This window comes from Doryrhamphus excisus, linkage group LG10 (genome assembly GCF_037039965.1).
Source record: "Doryrhamphus excisus strain RoL-2023G ecotype Guam linkage group LG10, RoL_Dexc_Guam_v1.1, whole genome shotgun sequence".
NCBI classification, from domain to species: Eukaryota; Metazoa; Chordata; class Actinopteri; order Syngnathiformes; family Syngnathidae; genus Doryrhamphus; species Doryrhamphus excisus.
In genome coordinates this window covers 18,188,922-18,213,051 of record NC_136366.1, presented here as the reverse complement: position 1 = coordinate 18,213,051, position 24,130 = coordinate 18,188,922, and the positions used below count along the sequence as shown (strand labels likewise).

General features: G+C 41.9%; 1 protein-coding gene across 2 annotated transcripts in view; it reads left to right on the top strand.

The window, feature by feature from the left end:
- Positions 1–22,753, top strand: part of pam (peptidylglycine alpha-amidating monooxygenase) — a 39,421-nt gene extending 16,668 nt beyond the window's left edge. Inside the window, exons 13-27 of one of the 2 annotated variants that reach the window (XM_058060251.2) lie at positions 29–132; positions 5,827–6,029; positions 6,451–6,510; positions 8,895–9,170; positions 10,402–10,531; positions 12,125–12,241; positions 13,124–13,196; positions 13,390–13,600; positions 13,856–14,059; positions 14,426–14,550; positions 16,017–16,113; positions 16,217–16,267; positions 17,545–17,763; positions 18,940–19,002; positions 19,648–22,753. In XM_058060251.2, coding sequence (XP_057916234.2) covers positions 29–132; positions 5,827–6,029; positions 6,451–6,510; positions 8,895–9,170; positions 10,402–10,531; positions 12,125–12,241; positions 13,124–13,196; positions 13,390–13,600; positions 13,856–14,059; positions 14,426–14,550; positions 16,017–16,113; positions 16,217–16,267; positions 17,545–17,763; positions 18,940–19,002; positions 19,648–19,829 — 2,115 coding nt within the window. In that variant the 3' untranslated portion in view covers positions 19,830–22,753. The remainder of the gene's footprint in view (positions 1–28; positions 133–5,826; positions 6,030–6,450; positions 6,511–8,894; positions 9,171–10,401; positions 10,532–12,124; positions 12,242–13,123; positions 13,197–13,389; positions 13,601–13,855; positions 14,060–14,425; positions 14,551–16,016; positions 16,114–16,216; positions 16,268–17,544; positions 17,764–18,939; positions 19,003–19,647) is intronic. The other variant, XM_058060259.2, reaches the window with a different exon arrangement.
- The last annotated feature ends 1,377 nt before the right edge of the window (positions 22,754–24,130 follow it).

Below are 24,130 nucleotides of genomic sequence, written 5' to 3'. Positions count from 1 at the left end.
GTTTTAACCATACTACTTCCTTCCTTAGGCTTTCTATCCGACAAACCATGATGTGGATGTGAAGTACGGTGACATGCTCGCAGCCAGATGTATGTTCACTGGTGAAGGCAGAACCGAGGACACATACATTGGGTAGGTTTTGCTGTATATTCCAATCCATTTGCCTTATGATGTGCAAACATACGTACTCTTCTGCACTGTGTGTATGCTACCAGCTCCGCCTCCACTCACCGTGACTGTATGACAAGATCGCTCACTTTGTTAAGCCTTTGCTTCATGGAGCAAAAGCGCCGAAGTGCTGAAGCCATTGCAGAGAGTCTCTTCCTGCCCGTTTGAAGGAGAGAGAGGAAAACAGACACACATGCACATGGCAATCAAAATTGTCCAGTTCATCTTCATAGTATATTGTCCCAGGCCTTTCTCTGAATGAGAAGTGTTCTTACGTGTGACTCCCATAGTGGACAGACATTTTTTTAAACTTCTCGCTTTTCTCGTAGGCTCTGCCGTGTGGTGCATGTGTCTCTGTCCCTCCCTGACGCTTTTGGCTCACGTGCCTTGGGGGTGTGGTTGTGCTCTGCCTCATGCGGGTCCCGGTTCTCCTGTGGTTTCTGTGGTGTCGTGATGGATGTGTCGCCGGGGCGCGGTCTCTGCTGTTCTGGCGGTTGTGGGAGCTGAGGGCATGTGTGGGCCCCGGTCCTCCCTACTGCATTGCACCACCTCACATACGTACATGTAGGACCTTGGGGGGGTGATCTGCAATTGGATGTGCCGGGGGTGAGGGGTTTCCTTGCGGATGCCCCTTTGCCCTCGGCATCCCTCTGGCTTGGTCACCTTCAATTTTAACCGCACTTTAGACACTCAGTTCTGGGGCGGGATCTGGGCAGGATCCTCCATTTTTAATTACTCCATATGATACATACACACACATACACCATACATACGTCAGCCCTTTGGTGCAGGCCTATTTTTAATTGCACAATATACACAATACCATTCCACTACACACACAGGCGTGACGGGCTGGATCGGTGCGCCTTGGGGTCGGGCCTGCTGGGGGTGGGGGGGGGGGGGGGGGCGATGTGTTTGGGTGTCTGCTACCACTGGCCTTTGTACTCTGCTGCATGGTGTGCTGCTGGTTCTGGGGGCGGAGGGGAGGTGTGATGCTATCACTTGGCGGCCTATGTCTCCTTCGGCTCGGGGCCTGGTTGTGGTTCTGGGACCCCTGGGTCCCTCGCCCTGTAACGCCCTGGACACCCTGGACGCCCCACCCGGGGAAGTCCACGGTATGCACTTGCGTGTGTGCGTGTGGATGGGGTGTGTCTGAGCTATTTTTATGTATTTATTGTTTTAAATACTTATTAATTATTAGCTTTATTATGGTTATATGTGTGTGTGTATACGTATATATATATATATATATACGTAGATAGATATCAGTGGTCGGGCTTGGGGTTACTTGGGGCGGGCCGGGTTCCGCTTCTTGGGGGTGCGTGGGCGCTTCCCTTCCGATTGGGGGGGGCGCCCTTGTGCCCGCTGGTGTGTGGCCCTAGATGCCCTTCTGCCTTAGTGGGGTATGGTCTCCCGCCGGTCTCGGGGGTGTGGCTTTCCTCCCGCCTGCTGGCGCCCTGTTGCTGGTCGGGATTGCTCGTCCATGGCCCCTTGCTGGTCTCTTCGGGGGGATGCTTCAGGGGCGGGTCTTGGGGAGTCGGCCCTGGCTTTGCCCACACCCACGAGGCCGGTGGATCTCTGGCTGTGAAAGCTTGACCTGGCTGCACAGGGCGGAGTTTACTGGGTGGTAGAAGGCAGTCTCTCTCCTTTTCTCAGTGACAATTTCACATTCACACACGCATTCACACATATGAGCACATTTACGCACACATATATGAATATGCACACCAACAGAAGTACACACCTCCAAATGCGCACTCACAGAATATGGGTGCTTCTCTGCTGTCTTATCCTTGATGTCTTTATGCTATTTGTATGCTATTATTACAGTAATTATGATCTCAAGCAGTGAGATTTTAATTACTGCAACTGTATCACTGTAATTCTGTTTACCATCACGGTTCATGTCTTCATTGTTACTAATTCCACTGGTAAGTTTGACTGTTTCATTTCAGTGATATCATCTTCATTGTGACCCTTAGCCATCATTGACATTTTCCAAATTCATCCAAATTCGCATAACAAAAACATCAAATAACGGCAAATAAAATTTCATAGTACAGGGAAGTTGTAGCTTTCACCTTTCCTGACAGAGCAAATCTGTTTAGCATGTAAGCAAGTCATGCTTTCATTTGTGGTGTTAGTATGGGGGCAGACATTCAATATGAACACATACAAATTCAGTATCTTTGTGCAATATTTGGCAGTTTAATATGAACAACAGTGCATGCCGCTGTAATCGTTTGATCAATTTGTGCAGAAAGGCCTGAAATAATTGAAAACAAGGTGATCAAATATAATGAATGTAGCAGATTGTCAGGTTCAAACTCCTGTGACACTTGTAAAAACACTTAAATACAGAAATACAGAAGAGACAGACAACAATATTCAAAGTTTCTCGCAGCGAGGAGAGTGAAACCACATACCCAGTGACATGCCGCTCCACTCTGAGTATGCCATTCATGCTCCTCTCTTTTTATTTTCTTTAGGAGGTCTCTAATACATGGTCGTGCAACTCTAAGGGGAGGGGGAAGCAAGCACTTGCACAAGCTGTACTTGTTGTCTATGTGTGTGTGTGTATGTGAGAATAATTACTTTTTGTGCATGTGTTCTTATCTTGGCACATTTTGCATGATGAAACTTCTTCAAGGTTGCTGCTGGCATTCCCAGGCACCTGCAAGATTAGTGGTGTTGGGAGTAGCTGGCCAACGTCTGGGAATGCTGCTTCAAAACACTCAAGACTATTGTCTATTGTCTAAGCAAACGGATATAAGGGTGATAACTTAACACTATAGTAATTTAATTTACATTTTATTCTAACACAGATAAAAATAATGCTTCTAACATTCTTACGCAAAAGTCTGCACAAATACATTGTGTTTTCATTGTTTTGCTGAACTGTTTTTCTATGGGGGTGTAGCATATGAGACTTAAGTTGTTGTAAACAATGTGATCGCTAACCTGTTAAAGCCCTCTAAAAACAAACCTCTAACATTGTGAATGATGGGCAAATTCCAAAAAAGTGCAGTTCCCCTTTATGATTTCCGCTCAACAGAATTTTTTTTGGAATTGCAGAATTGGCCAATAAAAACAAAATTTCCTGTTAAGGGGACCTATTATGCTTTTTCAAATTTTCTGACCAATAAATGTAGTTGGATTGTTGTAGTCTCGTGTTAAATAATGACAAAATTTCAGATGGGGTGTTCGCATTTGGAAGTGAGCCCTGAAAAAAGTTTTGACTCTGAATGCTCAGATTAAGTTTTGTCTCACACTGGCTCACTGTGACATCACATGCCCGGGTACAAACTCTACAAACTGAGTAGGACCAATCACAGTGGAGTGGGCATGCCCGGAGGTGGGCCGTGGTTGGAATAAATTAAAACAGACCATTTTGGAAAACCAAGGAGATACAGATTCTGGAAGATCTAGAAAGCTTTCCTTGTGGGTTATCATGTGTAGCTATTCTAAAGGAGTCCACTACTCAATACAAAGCGCCCTCTGGAGGAGGGGCTTGCAGGGGAGTGCCTGGTAGTCGGGCCTTTACCCCTGGGGCCCGGCCGGGCCCATCTTGAAGAAGTCACATGTGATCTCCCCCTTGTAGACCCACCACCTGCAGGGGCAAGCATAAGGGTCCACTACATTTCCGCTACGTTTTGGCTGGTGGTTGAGGGTGGCTCCTGGGCGAACTGATTTTCGGCCAAATCTGGTTCTTGGGACATGGAATGTCACGTCTCTGGTGGGGAAAGAGCCCGAACTTGTGCGAGAGGTTGAGACATTCTGACTAGACATAGTCAGTTACCCACAGTTTGGGTTCTGGAGCCAAACTCCTTGAGAGGAGCTGGACCTTGTTCTACTCTGGAGTTGCTGCAGGGGAGAGGCGGCGAGCTGGTGTGGGCTTATTAATAGCACCCTGGCTTGGTGCCTCTGTGTTGGAGTCATCTCCCTTCAACTCCTTCGAGTTGGGGAAAGGGTTCTGGCTGTCGTTTGTGCGTACGCGCCAAATGGCAGTTCAGCGTAATTGGAGTCTATGAGGGGGGTGATGGAGAGCACCCCAGCTGGTGACTTCAATGCCCATGTGGGCAATGACAATGTGACCTTGAGGGGCGTGATTGATCTGGACCCATGCAGTTTGATGTTATTGGACTTCTGTGCGAACCACAGTTTGACCATAACTAACACCATGTTCGAACATAAGGATGTCCATAAGTGTGTTTGTCACCAGGACACCCTAGGCGCAGGTCTATGATCGACTTTGTAGTCGTATCATCAGACCTGCGTCCGCATGTTCTGGGCACACGGGTAAAGAGAGGGGATGAGCTGTCAACTGATCACAGCCTGGTGATGAGCTGGATTAGATGGCGGGGCCGAATGCCGGACAGACCTGCAAGACCCAAACGTGTAGTGAGTGTGTGCTGGGAACATCTGGCGGCATCTCCTGTTCAAGTATTTCACTCTCACCTCCGGCAGAGCTTAGCCTGCATCCCGGAGGAGTACCAGGATATTGAATCCAAATAGGCCATATTCAGTGTCTCCATTGCTGAGGCAGCCGGTCGGAGCTGTGGCCACAAGGTGGTCGATGCCAGTTGTGGCGGCAGGCCCCGAACCCGATGGTGGACACCAGAGGTCAGGGCTGCCGTCCAGCTGAATAAGGAGTCCAATCAAGCAAGGATGGCTTGTGGGACTCTTGAAGCGGCTGACAGGTACCGTCAGGCCAAGCGGCATGCAGCTTTGGGCACGGTCGAGGCAAAAACTCAGGTGTTGGAGGAATTTGTTGAGGCCATGGAGCACGACTTTCAGTCAGCTTCGAAGATGTTCTGGCAAACCGTCCGATGCTGCAGAAAGGGGAAGCAGTGTCCACACTGTTTACAGTGGGGACGGGGGCCTGCTGACAGTGGAAGGAATACTCTGAGGTCCTTCTCAATAGGTCCTATCTTCCATAGAGGAAGCAGAGTCAGACGACACATACGCAGACAGTTCCATCACTGTGGCTGAGGTATCTGGGGTGGTCAAAATGCTCCTCAGTGGCAAAGCTCCAGGGGTTGAATTCCTCAAGGCTCTGGATGCTGAGGGACTGACTTGGCTGACACATCTCTTCAACATTGAGTGAAGATGATGACTAAATTTGTGCCTTAATTTTGAGGTAGCAAAGGCAGATTTTGAGCACAGAGAGCAGTGAGGCGTACAGCCAAATTTATGCTCACAGTTCTTGATTTAAAAAATCACTGAAGATGTAGTATGTTCATTCCACCTGAGAAAAAAGAATGGTCATTTTTGATTTGACATTCACACCCATGATGATTGTGTGTAAACCTCTGACCACAACTCCAAGGTGCACAACAAAAGCCATGTACAGTGTTACTGAGCTCAGTTTAATATAAAGTACATTTTCATACAATATACACTATATAGTATGGAGTTGCTTTTCCATCAGCTGTGAGGTCCTGAGCCTGAAAATCCCTGGTATAATTGATCATTGTTTGACCTGTGAAAGTAGTGTTACAAGTGTTACTGATTATAATTATTATTTATAGTATAATACAGTGTATCTCTTCATCACTAAGCATGAATGACAGCATATTTGTATGAGTACATTTGGGCCACATACTCACTGCCACATCATTGACTTTTACATCAATTTGTTGTGTGTTTTTACTGCAGTGGCACCTCTGATGATGAAATGTGCAACTTCTATATCATGTACTACATGGACAGCAAACATGCCGTTCCTTATATGAGCTGCATGGAGCCTGGCCCTGCCAAACTGTTTCATCACATTCCATCTGACGCCAATATTCCCATTGCTGTCAGTCCAGATCGCATCAACTCCATGATGCATATGGGAGGACACTCAAGTACAACAGGTACATTTTATTTGTAGATTGGGGTTTATTAGGAAGGTTACATTTGTAAACGTACTGTACTGGCAATAGGCCATTCCAGAAAAATGCCTTATCTTTTGCGCCTTGTAGAACACATAATTGTGGTGTGTTCAAGGATAAAGACATAAACATGTCGGAATTATGGGCTTTCTAATAGTGCCGCATGCATGCTGTACATTTTACCTACAGTATATTATCTCACATTTAAAAATTATTACCCACTTATGGTGAATGTCATATCATTTACAGAGCTTAAAGTATTCAGGCACCGTGCAGGATCTCCGGCGTTTCAATATGACCAACAAAAAAAATATATAGTAATCTGCCAGACCCAGACAAACTCATTGTAGCCATGCAGTAGGGCTCTGAATGCACAATTGTAGACCTTTCCACTCTCCCCCAGGGCACAAGGACAGCACACCAATGCCGGATTTAACCAGTGAAGTGCAGCTTCTCAATCAGGGTAAGTCTGAACAAATATTTGACTCATTTATGAATGTATTACTATGTATTAACATTAAAGTTACAGTAACAACTTGAACTGTGGGGGTAGAACAGATTTTGTCATATTACAATTGATTTGTATGTTATATATCCAAGAATGAAATTATATCTTCACAGTTTTGCGATTTCAGACACAGGAGATCACACCTGTGGGCTGCCACAGACAGTACTGTCTTGGTAGAACCTTGGTTAGTGTACGCATAGTCAGTTTTTTGGTTAACATTGAAGATTTATGGCTAAATGTTCGTCGGTTTCCTCTGTTTGCATACATTTTCCAACTGGCGTACAATATTAATATCACAACAAGACGTGCAGTCCTTTTAAATGTCTGAGAGAGTGACCTACGTCAGGGGTATCTAAAGTGCGGCCTGGGTGCCAATTTTTTGCCTGCAGTTTTTTTAATAGGCTAAAAATACAACTAATTTATTTTAAGGAGATAGTATATTTACAGAGGCTTGATATTGTCCCTGCTCACAATTACACAGAGAACACAATTATGAATGCCTCTGAAGTAAGCAGAACAGAGCAGAAAGGAGACGCAGCACAAAGTTGCTCTATGTGAATTATATGAACACATAAGTAAGTTTGATGATTATTTTGTGCATTAAGTTGCATAGTTAATTTATATTGGGGATTCAATCCCCTCACTGTGAAAGCCTGTCACCGTGAGTAGGGATTACCTAAAAAAATGAGACTTTATCATTGGCTGTATGTACTTTTGTAATACAGATACAGATGACTGATTGTTGTACTACTAAATTAATATGCAGAATAGCTATCGTGAGTGGACAAAAAAAGTGAAGCTTAGATTCAACCCATTCATACGGAAGGATGCCAACATGGACTGGAATCAAATCTGAAATAATGTAATATAATTAATAATAAATAAATAATATATAATAAAAAATACTTAATAATAATAAATATATGTAAGATGATTTCTTATATAGATTTTTGATGCGGAATTACTATAAATTAATTAATCAAGTAATTGTGTTCAATATTTTAAATGAGTTAAGATAAAAGTGTTTTATGGTTTTTATGTAGTCATGGTTTAATTTATTTCAATCATGCATATCGTTTACAGTTTGCAATTCACCCTTATAGATGTCCAAAAAGGAGTACGAAGAAGTAGACCTTTTTAATACTACCCCCTCTCCATATCGCCATAACTTGACAGGTTATGATGATGACAGGTTTGGGGTTGTTTCTGCCATACAGTGGGATGCAAGTGTCGATACTGTTTATACTGTATTTACTTATTTGTTTATCTATTTATTTATTTTGAATCTGCTTTCAAGGCGCCATCCTCCTCACCCGACAGCCATACTGAACCTGTTTTAAATTTGTTTAGCCTTTTTGCAGGTTGCAGGAGTAGGGGATGCATGGTTTCAGGTCAAATGTGCGAATGGGTACGCAACTGCAAAAAGTTTGAGAACCACTGCACTTGAAGCTGCATTTGAAGCAGCATGTTACGTGATCCTGTTTATTCTTCTATTTTTCCTGCTGACTAACTAACTTTATTAACTAAGCTTACTGTATTTTCCAGACAAAAAGTTGCATCAGTCAAAAAATGTGTCCTTGACGAGGAAAAAACAACAAAATATATTAGTCGCACTGGACTATACGTCATATTTATTTAGAAATTATATTTCCACAAATTCATGATCAAGAACATTTTACATATCCAACATTTAATCTAGAAAGTCAAATTATTAAACTGCACAACAGCACACACAACAGCCGAAATAAGTGACTACTATGTGTTAAATGTAACACATCAACACTTATTCGGCTACAAAATTGTATAAAAACATACCTGGGAGGCTGAAAAGCTTAAATTAAATAAAAAGCCAGCGAGTCCATCAAGTAAGTTGCCGGTATGGAAGTTCACCAAGCTCCCGATCTCATTCCACATCTAGAGCACCATCATGCAGCTGGCAAGTCAGTATGAATTCACATTTAAAAACAACCATGAAAAAAGTGCAATTGATAGTCTGGAAAATATGGTGCATTCTAAGTGGGACGTTAGCAATGGGAGTAAATGGCAAGATGTTTAAAATCTCTTAACTGGCCAATCATTTCTGTGATTGAGATTACTAACTCCCAGTGCAAATTACATAGTACAAGTCGTGTATAGAAGGGTTTTTTTATGCATGCCATGTATGAACAATACATTTATAAATTTAAAAAAATATATCTTTTTGAATGAATGAATGAATGAATGAATGAATGCATTTTTAATCAGATGACTAACACTTCAAACTTGCCCTGTTAAATCAATCTCTGCCTATTTTCCTATAATGTTCTTTCCATCTTTTCCATCTCTCTCTGTATGCGCAGGTGACCTATTTTCTCTAATGTCCAAACTGCTAGGCCAGCACAAGGATGTAGTACATATACCTAAATACAACCCCAGCCAAATACAGAGGGTCCAACCTGAGCTGGTGGCTCAGATTCATAGCTTAATACAAAAGAAAAACATGGGCTCTCCCAGCGCTTCACTTGCCTTCCAAACCAGCAGGGATCCTATTTTGATGAGAAACAGAGTGCACAAATTCCATCAGCTTGAGGCAACGCCAAAGCTACCAAAAAGCAAGCTGCCATCTCAAAGACAAGGTGGGTATAGGAAGCCATATCGGTTTCTTTAGTGACTTTGAAACAACCCTCTGTATTCTGTATCCCGTGATCGACTGTTGTGTAACTCTGTAAGGTCTATTCAAGGGTTCTGGAGCGGAGGATCCGCCGGATAGTTGAATCTTGTATTCAGGAAAGAGCAGTGTGGTTTTCGTCCTGGTCATGGAACTATGGACCAGCTCTATACACCCAGCGGGATCCTTGAGGGTGCATGGGAGTTTGCCTAACCAGACTATATGTGTTTTGTGGAGTTGGAGAAGGTATTCGATCGTGCTCCTTAGGGAATTCTCTGGGGAGTATTTCGGCAATATGGGATATCGCACCAGCTAAATTAGGCTGTTCGTTACTTGTATGACCGGCATCAGAGTTTGGTTCGCATTACTTGCAATAACCCGGACCCATTCCCAATGAGGGTTGGTCTCTGTCAGGGCTACCCTTTGCCACTGCGAGGAGAACGGAAGAGATGTACTCGGCATGCAGCCCTAAAGGACAGGGAAGTGGCAGTTGCAATGTGAAGTGATCAAGCTTACACAAGAAAAACAGTTGATTGCATTTAGATGTATCATAAGAAAACAATTGGTGGACTTCGTCGTGCCTCTGCGTGCCGCTATGGTCAGATGTTTTTTGTTTCCTCTTCACAATCTTGAGTGTCTTGTTCCATTCACACTCAGCAGAAGGCCAGCAGGATACAGGGCACATACATATATACAAAGATAATACTTAAATGTGTTCACAGTCAAATATATGATAACCTCATATAACATTAACCTATCAGCCTCCCAACTGGCCTGGGAACACCTCAGGATCCGCCGGGACAAAGTGGCTGAGGAAGTCTGGGCTTCCATACCTGGGCTGCTGCCCCCACGACCCGCCCCGGATAAGCAGTAGAAGATGGATGGATGGAACTATAACGCCATGAACTATTTACAATTTTCACATGTGGAACTTTAACTGTGTGTGTGTGTGGGGGGGCATGCGTTAAAATTTCCCTTTAATGCGTAACCTTGTGCACGAAGTCCTTCCTGCTTGCTGTGGAGCGCTTTAATACCACCACCACGGCTTAAAACTGCACTAAACAGGATATCCTCTATTGCGTACTTGCACCAATGACCCCTTTTTGACAAAAAAATATCTCAGCCACTGAGCATTTTCTGGTGTATTTTGTCCTCTAACAACGAATAGTAACTTTGTTTACCTGTTTGAATATCTTTAGATGTTCATCTAGAGCAGAATCCAGCCTGGCCACAGGATTCTCTCCAGCTGGGACAGGTGTCAGGACTTGCCATCGATTTGGATTCCAATTTGGTTATTTTTCACAGAGGTGACCACCATTGGGGGCCAGAGTAAGTTGCTGCAAAATATCTTCAAGATCATTGCATTTGTTTGTGTTGTTGGAGTATTTTCAAAGCAAGGTCTAAATGCATCTTAAAGAAATAAACACCCTGTGTTAGCTGCCAGATGATGCATTGGACTGATCTCTCAGGGCCATACGACTTCTTATTCCAGACATGTTGCCAGAAGCAAAAGGCCAAGTCAGCACAACTTGAGGGAACAACAATGGCCAATACAAAGTCAATGAATCCTCTTCACCATTCAAAATTCCATTGCTTTGATCCACAGTTCTCCTGATCTGTTGAAAGTATACAATATGTTCCGAATGTATGTGAGCTCCAAAAGCACTCTTGACCAAAATAACATGCAACAAATTGACACCAAAATTTGGTCTTGGTTGGTGTACATTCTCTGGTTAGCTGACAATACAGTCCCCGTTTTGGCGTGTTGTTAATACACTGCATGAGTCTGAACTATGTCTTTCATGTATTTTTATAACGAAACATCCTCATGAGCATCCTATTAGCTTACCACTACATAGAAACAGGAACCAGAAGTGAACTTTGTCGCCTGCGCATGATGTCACCAGCGGTTCACTCTCAAAAATGTTAACACAAAACGCATATTTACAGTTTTACAATTATAGTGGTCTTCTTCTTTCTATTTCGGCTTTTCCCTTCAGGGGTCGCCACAGCAAATCAACCACCTCCATCCAACCCTGTCTCTCACACCAACTACCCTCATGTCCTCCTTCACTTCATCCATAAACCTCTTTGGTCTTCCTCTCCGCCTCCTACCTGGCAGCTCTAAACATAAACCTTCTACCAATATATTCACTATCTCTCCTCTGGACATGTCCTAACCATCTCAGTCTGGCCTCTCTGACTTTATCTCCAAGGCCTCTAACATGTAATGTCCCTCTGATGTACTCGTTCCCGATCCTATCCATCCTGGTCACTCCCAATGAGAACCTCAGCATCCAACATGGCTGGTCTCACCACAGTTTTGTATACCCTTCCTTTCATTTTAGCTGAAACTCTTCTATCACACATCACGCCTGACACTTTTCTCCACCCGTTCCATCCTGCCTGCGTGCTTCTTCACCTCCTTTTCACAATTTTACTTTTACCTTCATTGAAGAGTATTTCCAAAGACACAATGTAGCAGCAAGATCAACCTAGCACCACCTTTTTGTTTTGCATTATTGTTATTTCTGAGAGTTATTTCTGCAATTTAGTAGTGTTTCTCACCTTCTTTATCAAATGCTGGCACTTGCACTTTCCATCAAAGCAGAACAGCAAAGTGGTTTCCGTGTTGATCTTGCTGACGTTTCATGTCTTGCTGACTTCAATGAAGGTAAAAGTAACCTTCATTTATTCCTTTCATTCATTATTTATATGCATTTAGAATGGTTTTCTAAGATTTTTGGTTTTCTGGAAGAGATTAATTGAATTCACATTATTTCTTTTTGGAGTATTTTTTGATTAGAGTCAGACCTTCTGGAATGGATCAATGATGCTAACAAAGGTTCCACTGTATTGGAAATGAATGTTGTCTCTGTATATGAAAATATGAAACTGACAATTTTTTCCCTTGCGTTTAAGTTCTTTTGACAGCCAAGCTGCATACCAGCAGAGGTTCTCTGGCCCTATTCAGCAGTCCACTATTCTGGTTGTGAATGCTGACAATGGCAACATCATCAAGGCTTCTGGAAGAAATATGTAAGTCTAATGTGAATGAAATCAATATAAAAGATGAAGTACAACATCACTCACACTTGGCTGTGGCCAAGGGGAAGCTAATGGACTCACCAGCAATTAGACAGACAGACAACTACTCATGCTGACAGTCACACTTTGACAAAATGAGCTTAACAGCATGTTATGTTAACACAAAGCACAAAGATGACTTGGCTGGTCAAGATGTCAAAATGCAGGGTTGCTGTGGCAGTGACCGACACTTTTCTCTTTATTACAATCCACTGATCCATTACAAATATTTCATGCTGGTTATTCCTAATATGTATTATAATAATGTCAATGGCTTGGTTTAATGGGTACACGCTTGAAGGAAATCTGCACTTTTTGGGGAATTTTGCCCATCAGCTGCAATCTTGAACACATGACTTTCTCTTTTCTGTGCGTAATAAAAACAGCTAAAACAAGGCAGTAGATTAATGCATACAATACTTAGTATTCCGCCTATAAAGCCTTCATATCCGGTCACGTATATAACAATATGCATTGCAAAAGAAATCAAAAGAAACAAATGTAAATATATATTGATAAATATGGATACAATAAACCATATAAACAGTTTGCACCTCAATTGATGCACTCTCGCTGTAGGGCAATGCACGACTGACTTTACTCAACACGCATACAGCAGGTAAAAAATATTTGACATTTGCCCAGTTAAACTGTCAAAATCTGACATTATATTCCATCTAATGCAAGCACTGCTACAGGAATATGTAATCACTTGTGTCCTCGGTATAGGCAGAAGTGTACAGTGCCATTACGATGTCAGTATAGTAGTAAACAGTTCATATCACTCAGCTATTACATGCTCAGTTATAGCTATTTTTCGCTCCAATCTTGCAGGTTTTACTTACCTCACGGAATAACAACAGACATGGACAATAATTACTGGGTAACTGATGTGGCTCTTCATCAGGTAGGATCAATTAACCCTTTTTTATTATGTAGCTGATAACACTGTTTTTGTCTTTTTTCAATATTGTCATAAGGGTAACATATTTTAATAATAGTGTTGTCCTGATCTTTAATTAGTAAGAAATATTTTTTTAATCATAAAAGAAATGATCATGCGCCTGCACTATAAGTATTGTCTGTCATACGCTCCTCAGGTTTTAAAAGTGAGCAGTGATGGCAGCGACAGAACCTTGCTGTCACTGGGCGAGGCGTTCACGGCAGGAAGTGACCACGGCCATTTCTGTCAGCCGACCGACGTGGCTGTTGACTACCAAACGGGGAACATTTTTGTGTCTGACGGCTACTGTAATGCCAGGATACTGAAGTTTTCTGCTGATGGCAAATACCTTTCTGAGTGGGGAGCTGGTAGGACCATTGCTCTAGATACACACACACACACACACACACACACACTCACACTTTATTTCATGGTGTGATTTGTCCACTTGCTGAGCCTGTTGAAAAAGTACAGACACATCAATAGGCTATGTGGCTCATGTCATCAATCATATCATCAAGCACATTCTCATGTATTGTCTAACATAACCTCCCCGCTCGAGGTAATAAACATATTTCCATGAATATGGCCATAACATTATTGGCAATCCTTTTATCATTTAGGCTCATCAGACAGGAGGAGACATATACCCTTTCGGATCCCCCACAGTCTGGCATTTCTTCCTGAGAGAAACGAGTTGTGTGTGGCTGACCGCGAGAACGGACGCATTCAGTGCTTCACAGCCCACAATGGAGAGTTTGTCAAGGAAATCAAGAAAGAGGAGTTTGGCGGCAGCGTCTATGCTATCACCTTCCTCCCTGTTGGGGGTGAGTTCATCCACCAAGCTGGCCAATAAGAAAATTACAGCTTTTCTCCGACAATGAACCGATTTCATCTGTCGCTCCATGATTTGTATTATTTTATTTAATTAGCAATGGGATTATTTTTAACAGTAGTACATTCTCCAAAAATAGATACTGCTAATAATGACATTTAGGGTTTTTTTTGTATTGTATTTTTTTATTCAACCAGGTTAAAAACGCATTGGCATCAAAAAGAATGACTTGGTCCAAGTGGCAGCAGTACAACATAAACATTACACATAAAAACATAATAGGCTACAGACAGAAAATGTATCACACAGTTAGAGAAAACATTTTCATTGTTGCGTGTGTGCGCATGTGTGTGTCTAGGTGAAGACAGCCTCATCTTTGCAGTGAATGGGCAATCTATGTATGGACACCCCCCTCCTCCAAGTGGCTTTGCAATAAACTATTCAACTAAGGATATTGTGGATACCTTCATCCCGAAGAAGAGGGTAAAGAAACCTTATCACCTCACAAATGTTTGTGTGTCTCTTAGAAATGCTATTGTAACATACACAGTCACATAATGTCGCTAGAAATGTCAAAAATCCAAATTGTAAGACCAGTTTGAAAAATTACATTTAATACATCATATTTCACACATCTTAAGAGCCTCAAAATGCAAGTAGTGGGAAGAAGACAAAAAATGTTTGAGTAATCAATTTATTGCAAACAAACATTAAACTGAAATAGGTTGTTCATCAGCTGATCGAAAGCTTTAAGAGGGTGGGCTCTATTTTCGTGGCGCAGCGCAAGTGGGCCGAGTGTGGTGCAACCCATGCAGTTGTAATTTCGTCCAGCACACCACTGTGTATAGCCAATTTAGTGATCTGGTGCGCCATCAGCTTGCCGCAGTGAAAATTTTGTGACAAGACGTGCACTGCAAGCTTGCCAGCTCTGACCTGGTCTATTCTCGGCGCAGGCTAAGCACAGGCTAAGCGCATGCTGCGCAGTGGTAAATTGACTGACAGGCGCACAATGCACAGACGTCACCAAAACCTCACAGGCAGGTTTTTCAGAGTGTCAGCCACATTTCAATGCAATAAACAATCACAGTAACCACTATTTAATGTAATCGTCTGAACCAACATGGACATTTTTGTATTAATTGTCCCATCACATCTGATGTCAGATCAACGTCAGATCATAATGGGAACTCAACCTGACGGTAACTGAAAGTATGATGCCAACTAATGACGTCACATCTCTCAGCCAACCACAAACAGCCATGGCATCCGATACGGACGTTAATTCGGCTTTTCTCATTGGCATATCTCATCTCATGAATCTCGTTCAAAGAGAAACAAAATAGAAGAAAAAAAAAAGAGACGCTCGTTGAATAAATGTAAGTCAGTCGGTGTCTTAAGGATTTACCTGTGATTGTCCATATTTTTATGTTTTAATCTTCATTCATAACATGATCTGAAAATATGGAGTACATGCACGGAGGATGAGGAGGAGATACCGCAAATACGCCATCAAAGGTTTTCCTATTTGCCGATGACAGAGCAGGAATGATGGTGGATCACAAGCACGGTGCCTGGATGAGCCTGCTGCTGTGTTTAATGTGACTGTCGGGAACAGATGACGTGTCCCACGAGGTGGCCTCTGATGCGTAGATCAGTGGGCCTGTGCATTTAAAGGCAATGAAATGCGTTCATTTGATCGATTAATATTACACTCTACTACACGCTCCCATGCATTCTTTCCTCCGTCTTTGCAACTTGCGCTGGTGGGCGGGACAGAGGCGTGGGTGCGCCACGTTGTGTCGACTGTGCCACTGGCAAAAATTGCAAATTTGATGATGACGTTACCTCACTTCAGCACTGCCACACATGGATTACAGTCCTTTGGGAAACACCACAAAGAAGATAATGTGATTCAGAGTTAAATGTATTTTTTATGACTGTATTTTCAGGCGTTTCAAATGCCTCATGATATTGCTGTCAACAAAAATGGCAGCATCTTCGTGGGAGATGCAGGCAGCAACACAGTCTTCAAATTCACTGCTGAGAGTAAGTCATACTGTCTTGTTTGGTTTCCACAGCATCTTCTCTATGATGCAACTAGTTTCACAATTCAGTTGTTTTTCTTTCCTATTTTGTTTCTGTATTGCAGAGGCACATCGTTCAGTCAAGAAAGCTGGAATTGAAGTTGAAGAACTTGAAGGTGAGTTTTCTTTCTTTAAAGCATGGTGGACACTTGAAGGTTGGATAAAATCAATTTTGACAGTCCACCTCTGACATTTTCACATAGAAATGAAAAGAAATTGATGCCATGATAAATCATTTTAGTCCTGATGTCGGAAGTGTACTGGTGTGCCATAATCAAGGTCCAGTACGTATATGAGTTTTAAGGTCAGAGTACAATGAATAATAAAATACTAGTGCTACTGGAACTCCTTTCCTGGGCATATTGATTTCACATCTAGTGCTACTTCCATCAACAACAACAGCGTGTCAAGTGAGTGTCTGTTTGCTGTTATTAATCATGGCAGACTTCCAGAGAGCTGCTGCCGCAGACTACTTTTAGACTTGTCAGGATCCAGAATCATATCTTTTTGAGCCTGAATATACAAAGGATGAGCTCCAGGTTTTAGATGCTGAGCCTGCAAGATGAGGGAATGAAATAATAAACTGGAAAAGATGCCCCAGACCAACTGAACCAGATGGATAACTAAGCAAGTAACCATGATATTGATTATCATACATGGAGCATATAATTTGGTTGGATCTCGCTGCCACATTGTGTTTTTTTAAAGACTTCAATGACGGTATAAGTTAGATTAAATGTTTATTTATCTCTTCCATTCATCATTGTTTAGACGCATTTTGAATTGTTTACTTCATGCAAAATGTATTTGGTAATGGTAATGGTTTTATTTCATTTGAACATGCATCAGATTACAATTGAGTGCATCACACAATCAGTTCACAGTTCCACATGTCCAAAAGGAGTAGGAAGAAGCAAAGCTTATTAAATCCTACCCCTCCATCTGATACTATTACAATCAGTAACTGTTACATTTGTTCACTTCTTAGATATATATAAATATAATTCTAATATAATTATAAATATAATTATTTGTAAAACTATAAAAGAAAAACATGTTTGTTAACATTTTTGGCTTTCTGGAAGCGACTACTTGGATTGACATTATTTCTAATGGGAGAAATGCATTCAGTTAGAATGCTTAGAATGTCAAGAGTCAGAACTTATGGAACAGATTAATGCCGCTGACCAAGGTTCTACCATCGCCCCCGCGACCCTCGTGAGGATAAGCGGTAGAAAATGAATGAATTAATGAAAACGCCATCTATAATAAAATATATCTCTATACTGTATATACTACCAGGAAGTTTTGGGAAAACAGGATGTTTGGTCACCCTAATATTTTTTTTCATTACAAATGCAAAGCCTGTTAATCATTGCACTTGTGTGTGCAGAAATTGAGACATTTATCCAAACCAAGGTGAAGCCTGAGCAGAACATGTCAGCAGCAGTCCAAAAGAAGCCCCAGCACCTTCAGCCACAGCAAGATGAGAAGAAAAAGAATGTGTCAAACAAAGAGCAAACTCTCCTTCCAGTTTTCATCTCTGTGCTTCTGCTGCTCCCTCTTGTGCTGCTCATCTCTGTAGGAGTCTTCTTCTGCTGGAGGAAAAACCGTAAGCATCCACTTGTGTTCTTTTGTGGACCCCACTTGTTTATTGCTTACAAACCCAACCCAATATGTGAATTTCCGCAAAGACGCATTCAATATTGATGAATGGAATGTGAGAAAACATAGAAATGACGTTTATGATTTTCTAAATATAATTTTTGCCATTATTAGAGCCGTGTAGATATGAAATAGCACCCCCATAGTGACCTTTACAGTCCTATTATTCTTTGTTTCCACCTACACTAATGCACAGGCCATCACTGAAAGGACTCAAGAGACGGCCGCGGCTCAAGCTACCAAACTAACGAGTTAGCTTCCAATTTATTTGTTCTGAACTTGACGTTTTTCACGATGAATCCCAGAGGACGGACAGCGTGAAACGCACATTTCTCTGTCTTTACAAAAAGCCTGTCTTCAAGGAGATGCTGCAGGGCTAAACAAACTTGATGTGTAACTCAGGAGTGGCAGAAACCATAACAATACTGTATCATCTGGCTGTCCGCAGTAGCAGAGCAATAATCAACTACAGGCATGCCCAGTGGAGTTCTCTGAAAAAACAGAGAAAAAAAGTAGACACAAAATAAGAGACAGCAGCTATGCAAAGACAGAAAAAGACAAAACAATGCATTGTTCATAGTTTTTTCATTGGAATGAACTCACATCGGCATAATCCCCTTTATGGCAGACTTGGAAGTGGAACAAATGTTTGGAATGCTGACGTTTGGTTTGCATCAGTGGAGAAATGACAGTGACGTCATTGACATGAAAGTCATTGAAGAAGTCATGTTTTGCTATGATCTACTAGCTATTTATTGGTATTTACTGCCAGAGGTGCTATCATGCTTGTGCTATGATGATTGGGATATATGGAGGCTCAGCAAGTTTGTAAAAGTTTGTAAACTTTACAATGAGAGTAATTGAACCACCACTGCATCCAATAAGATAAATAGTATTTACAATCAAAATATCAGGCTATTTCACACATACCGGTACAGTGTACTGTACTTTACTGTACATACGTATACTTACAGTATACACTGTATACTGTAAGTATATGTACAGTATGTTAGCCATACATATGCGTATTGTAAGTAACCCTTGGGTATGCAGGTTGCAATACAACCTCTTCTGCTTTGTTGTTTTTTTTAGCTCAAATATGTTGGCTCTTGTCTGTCTGCAGACCGACGAGAGGACCTGAAGATGGAACCCAGCGCTGTTGGAGGGATCTTGGAAAAAATCAGAGGTAATGTATTTCTACAAAATTTCATGTATGGGTTTAGGGCAGGGGGATCTCATCACAGTGAAACAGCGAAACAGTGAAAGGGCTGTATTTACAAAATCAATTCTACATACAACACCCCATCATGACAACGGGGAACACGTTTAATGTTTGCAGATGTATTACAAATAAAAAAACATGAAGTCGGGTGTTCTCATTCATCCAGGTAATTATACGTGCACACACAGCGTTTGTTTTGCTGCCGTCTGTGCTCTGTCAACATGTCAGCGGTTGACACTCCCGGCAAAAGACAAATAGGGAAAATAGCAAACAGAATATTAGAAATGGAACGTTTTATCACCATTAATGAGGAGGACACTCTTGAAATGATTTGATTAAATAGTACGTGATAATAAGCTCATGATTAAATAGTATGTGATAATAAGATCATCATATGGTTTGTCTGGTATCAGGCCCAGTATCATGACCTCATAACCTATAATTCTACACTGGTCCTATTCCACTGGTGAGACAGTAGCATTGTGGCGACTCCAAAATCAGTAAAAAGCTGAAAGAAACAAAGAAAATGGGTCTTATAATGTAAACATATGAGCACAATCCTTATTATTTATTATAATAAGGATTGTTCTAACTTCCCACCCCGCTCAGGTAAAGCAGTTGGCAGCCTGAACCTGGGAAACTTCTTTGCTTCCCGTAAGGGTTACAGTCGTCAGGGCTTCGACCAGCTGAGCACTGACGGAAGTGACCAGGAAAGGAACGAGCAAGAGAGCAGCGAGTCGGAGAACGAGGAATACTCTGCTGTCCCACCGCGGCCTCCACCCTCCTCTTAAGACACATGCAACCAGTCAGCAAGCTTCTGCTTTCACGGTCAGTCATCATAGTGTAACTGTTGTGTTAGCTGCCAATATTATTGTGGACATATTTAGGTATGGACTGTACAGAAAATGTTTTTCTGAAGCCAATTGATTTCACCTTCATTTGCCCACGAGGATGAAGAAAACACAATGTTGGTGTCACCATTTCACTCTGATGAACTTTTACTCTCTGATGACTTTGGGAACTGAAATGTTTTTAATGAGATGTGTACGATGGCCAAGAAGTGCAAAACATTTTAACAAACAACAAAGCAAATTACATTTACCCAAAGCCACTTCCTGGCTAGTAAGAGCAAAACACTGAAACAAACCGTGACTTGCTAACATTTCAGAAAATAAAGTCATATTTCATAAATTACATGAAGAAAAAGTGAAACAAATGAGCATTTGTGTGTTACGTGTTACGTAGGCTGGGTACGTTACGCTCGGATTTAAACTGGAGGAACATCCACGCTGGTGTCCATGTCCGTGTCTCATGTCCGTGTATAAAACAAGACCCATATCTATCAATCACAAGGCCCGATATCTAGCAAGAAAACAAGATGGGAAAGTAGCATAAACGTTCCACTACAGCCATATTGGAACCTGTGGCGCAAAGTAAGAGATTCACCCACGGTAAGAAAACCCCTAAACTACACAGGAACACATATTCCACAACTGAAAACCAACATCTTCAGGCAAAGCAATACAAGCTATTTTGATAAGGGTGACGTTTGCTCTAACAATTTCATTTATTTAACAATTTCACCACCGTGGAAAAACAGTGAAAGGAAGGATACAAGAATATATTCATGCAGACTGACTTGGGGTACCAACCCGGACACATTTACTATGTCTGATGTGGATGTTTGATTGCCTTGTTTTCAACTAGCCTGTGTCTTTATGCAACACACCTTGCACACCATGTGGGATTTGGTTTATCCCCTTTCCGATTTGTGTGATTGTACTTTGTTTCATGAAATGCTCATTTGTTTCGGTTTATTAAAGTTTTTTTTTATATCCTTCGCAGCCACTGTAGATTTGGAAGGAAATATAGAAATGATGTAGTTTTGAAGAATGACTATTTTAACAACCCTAATGTAAGTGCATTCTTCCATGTAGCAAAATGTTATTTGTTTGTCCTCATGTCATCTTTAGTCCATGTATCAGTTACTCAAATTCATATTATTCTGATACACATATTCATGTTTCAATTTTGTGCCTTTCTTATGGGTTTTTTGCCTTTTTTCATCATCTGCCATTATTAAATGAGAGGAAAATTCAATAGAGAATTTAAAGTGACCATCAAGCTGAAGGAGGGGTCTTCCTCATCATGGGTGTCTTGTGTGACTCCTGAAGTTGCTGACAGGTGCTAGCAAGCCGAGCGGCATGCAGCTTCGGTTGTGGTCCAGGGAAAAACTCAGGTGTGGGAGGAGTTGGGTGAGACCAGAGAGCACAATTTTCAAGGGGGGCGCAATGCACTGTTGACAGTGAGGACGGACGCCTGCTAACCTCAACTGAGGCCCTTCCCAATCCCACTGACTTACCTTGTGCAGCGGGAACAGCGAGTCTGAGGTTGTCAAAAAATTGTCAGACCGGGGTGGTAGTGACCAGAGGCTGGGATCACACCCTGGGAAAGTCAGTTCTGGAGGGTAGATGGTAGTTTGCCAACCAGTACACACGTGCTTTGTGGACTTGGAAAAGGTGTTCCACTGTGTTCCTGCGACTGTGTTCCTTGTGGTGTCCTGTGGGGGTCTGCTCTGGGAGTTTGGGATTGGTGGTATGCTACTTTGTGCCATTCCGTCCTTTTGTAACCGGAGCAGGGGCCTGGATTTCTTTCCCAGCCCTAAGTCGAGCCTGTTCCTGGTGAACTTTGGCCTCCACCAAGGCTGCCCTTTCTCACTGATTCACAATTTTTATGGACAGAATTTCTAGACGCACCCAAGGTTTTGGGGGTGTCCTGTTTGGTGGCCTACTGGGACAGCGGTTTTGAGTGTGATGCTTCTGGAATGAGACTCAGCACCTCCAAATCTGAAGCCATGGTTCACACAGAAAAGGGTGGATTGCACCCCCTGAGTTGGGTTCTTGTTCACAAATGAGGGAAAGCTAGAGTAATGCTGTCTTTGGTCCAAAGCTCTTGATTTATTGAATGATGTTCCCACCCTCATCCACGGCACCTTTGGGTAGGGACTGAAAGATATAAGTGCCCGAAATGAATTTCCTCAGTAGGCTGAGTAGACTGAAGGGATTATGTCTCATAGCTGGCCTGGGAGCACCTTGGTGTCCCCTCGGTGGAACTGGAAGCAGTGGCCAGAGACCAAAAAGTCCTACTGACTCTGCTGCCCCTGCAACCCAGACTCGGATTAGCGGTTAAATGGATAAATTAGAGGGAAAATGCTGCTACTTTACTGAATATGTTTTCTTCTTCTGGCCTCAGCGGAAAAACAACATAAGTCATATTTTGTTTTGTGGGAATGTAAACGATAAACTAATACTAAATGAACAGCCAAGTCCCCAGCACTGTATCAAGGAATATACACAGCAGAGATAAACAATTCTGGTTTACACGTTGCTTTTGGCCAGCAATGTTAATGATAAAATGTTTCCCTCACCACAAAGCACAGGTATGGAGTTGAAGGTGACATTTTGGAAGCGCCTTCCTAAATATCGCGGCTACCACACAGGAAAGTGTTTCCATCCATGTTTGTCAGACATTTACGTTCTTCTGCTTTGTTGCTTCATTTGCACGTGAATGAGTAATTATTAAGTATTCAAGCATGCCATAGAAATAGAATGTTGCATTCACACGTCAGTTGATATTTATTGTCACACACTGGTTTTGCTGCAAAAGTACTATTTTAGTAACAATGTTATTTGTGTAATAAAGTGTCTGCAAAGCATCCCGGTGTTGTTTGTCTGTGTTTTTGAATGTCACATCATTTTCAACTGAATGGGAATGTCTGCTCTTCAATTGGGAGGTCAAACATTTATATAAAGAAATATTATATTGTTAATAAAATTCACTAACAATTGACGTAACCCCCCTTAATTAAGCGTCTGAACTTCTGGAATGTTGCTAAAGTACCACATATAACAACCTATTTTCCAGACAAGAGGTCGCTAGTTAGTTAGTCGTGTCAAATTAAAGATTATTCAACTCCACAATAGTATAAAGGACATAGCTGGGAGGCTGAATAGGATAAATGACAACCAGCAACAAGGTACTGCTAAGCACCACAATGCCGGTTGGCCGTGCCCAGGAACTACAGTTGCTAAATGCCACAGTGGCCAGCTGACCCTTCTGAAGAAGAGTGCGGATGACAGTCGAAACATGTCAAGGTACAATTTTCCCTCATCATACCTTAGTTTGTCCAAATATAAGACATTGAACTTTCATTGTATAAGAAGCCAACATTAATCGAGCTACAACTAAGCGCGTTCACCAAGCTCCCGCTCTAATTCCACATCACAGGCATCGAACCCACCTCATCTGTGTCAGCATTTTGATGATCATGGATTTTTACACTTTTTACAGCGGAACCTTGGATAAAAGTCTTCTGCAAGTTTGACCTCTTTTAGGAGCTACTGTATCAGCAAGCTGCTGCCATAATTCTGGTTGGCTTGTTGGGCACTCGTCTCAGCGAAATAGGTAAGGTTCACGTAGATTGTTTTGTTTCGTGGCACAGAGCTTGTAGTTAGAAATGTTCAACAGCACTTTGAGTAGGTCATCTCAGATGCCTTATCCATTCCAAAACCATGATCCATGTGTTTGGGATCATTATTCACACCATTATTTTGTGTCCACCACTTGATTTGAAGGCAAAATGATCTGACACATTTGTAGGTTAAATAAAAGGCAAATAAAGTAAAGAAACAAAAAAAGTGTTTTTATTTTCAAAAAGTATGTTCAAATTAAATCAGTTCTGGCGGTGCGAGGTCGGCCGGTTGATTTTGGTTTCAATGCAGATCCAGTAACCGATAACAAGATGGTGTTTGGAGCTGGTACGGAATCATGTCTCCGAATATTGAAGTGCAAATAGAACGCTTGTTGTGTTGCAGTTACAGATTTGTTTGTTTTGATAAATGTTTCCATAATGAAAGCACCATGCTCACTAGTCCAATTCAGGGCGGCAACTGAAAAAGAAAGGAAAAACAACTTTTCAAAAATAAAAACACTGTTTTGTTTCTTTACTTTATTTGCCTTTTATTGAACCACCAAATGTGTCAGATCATTTTGCCTGACCCTGCATTGAACCTCAGTGAAAAATAAATAAGCA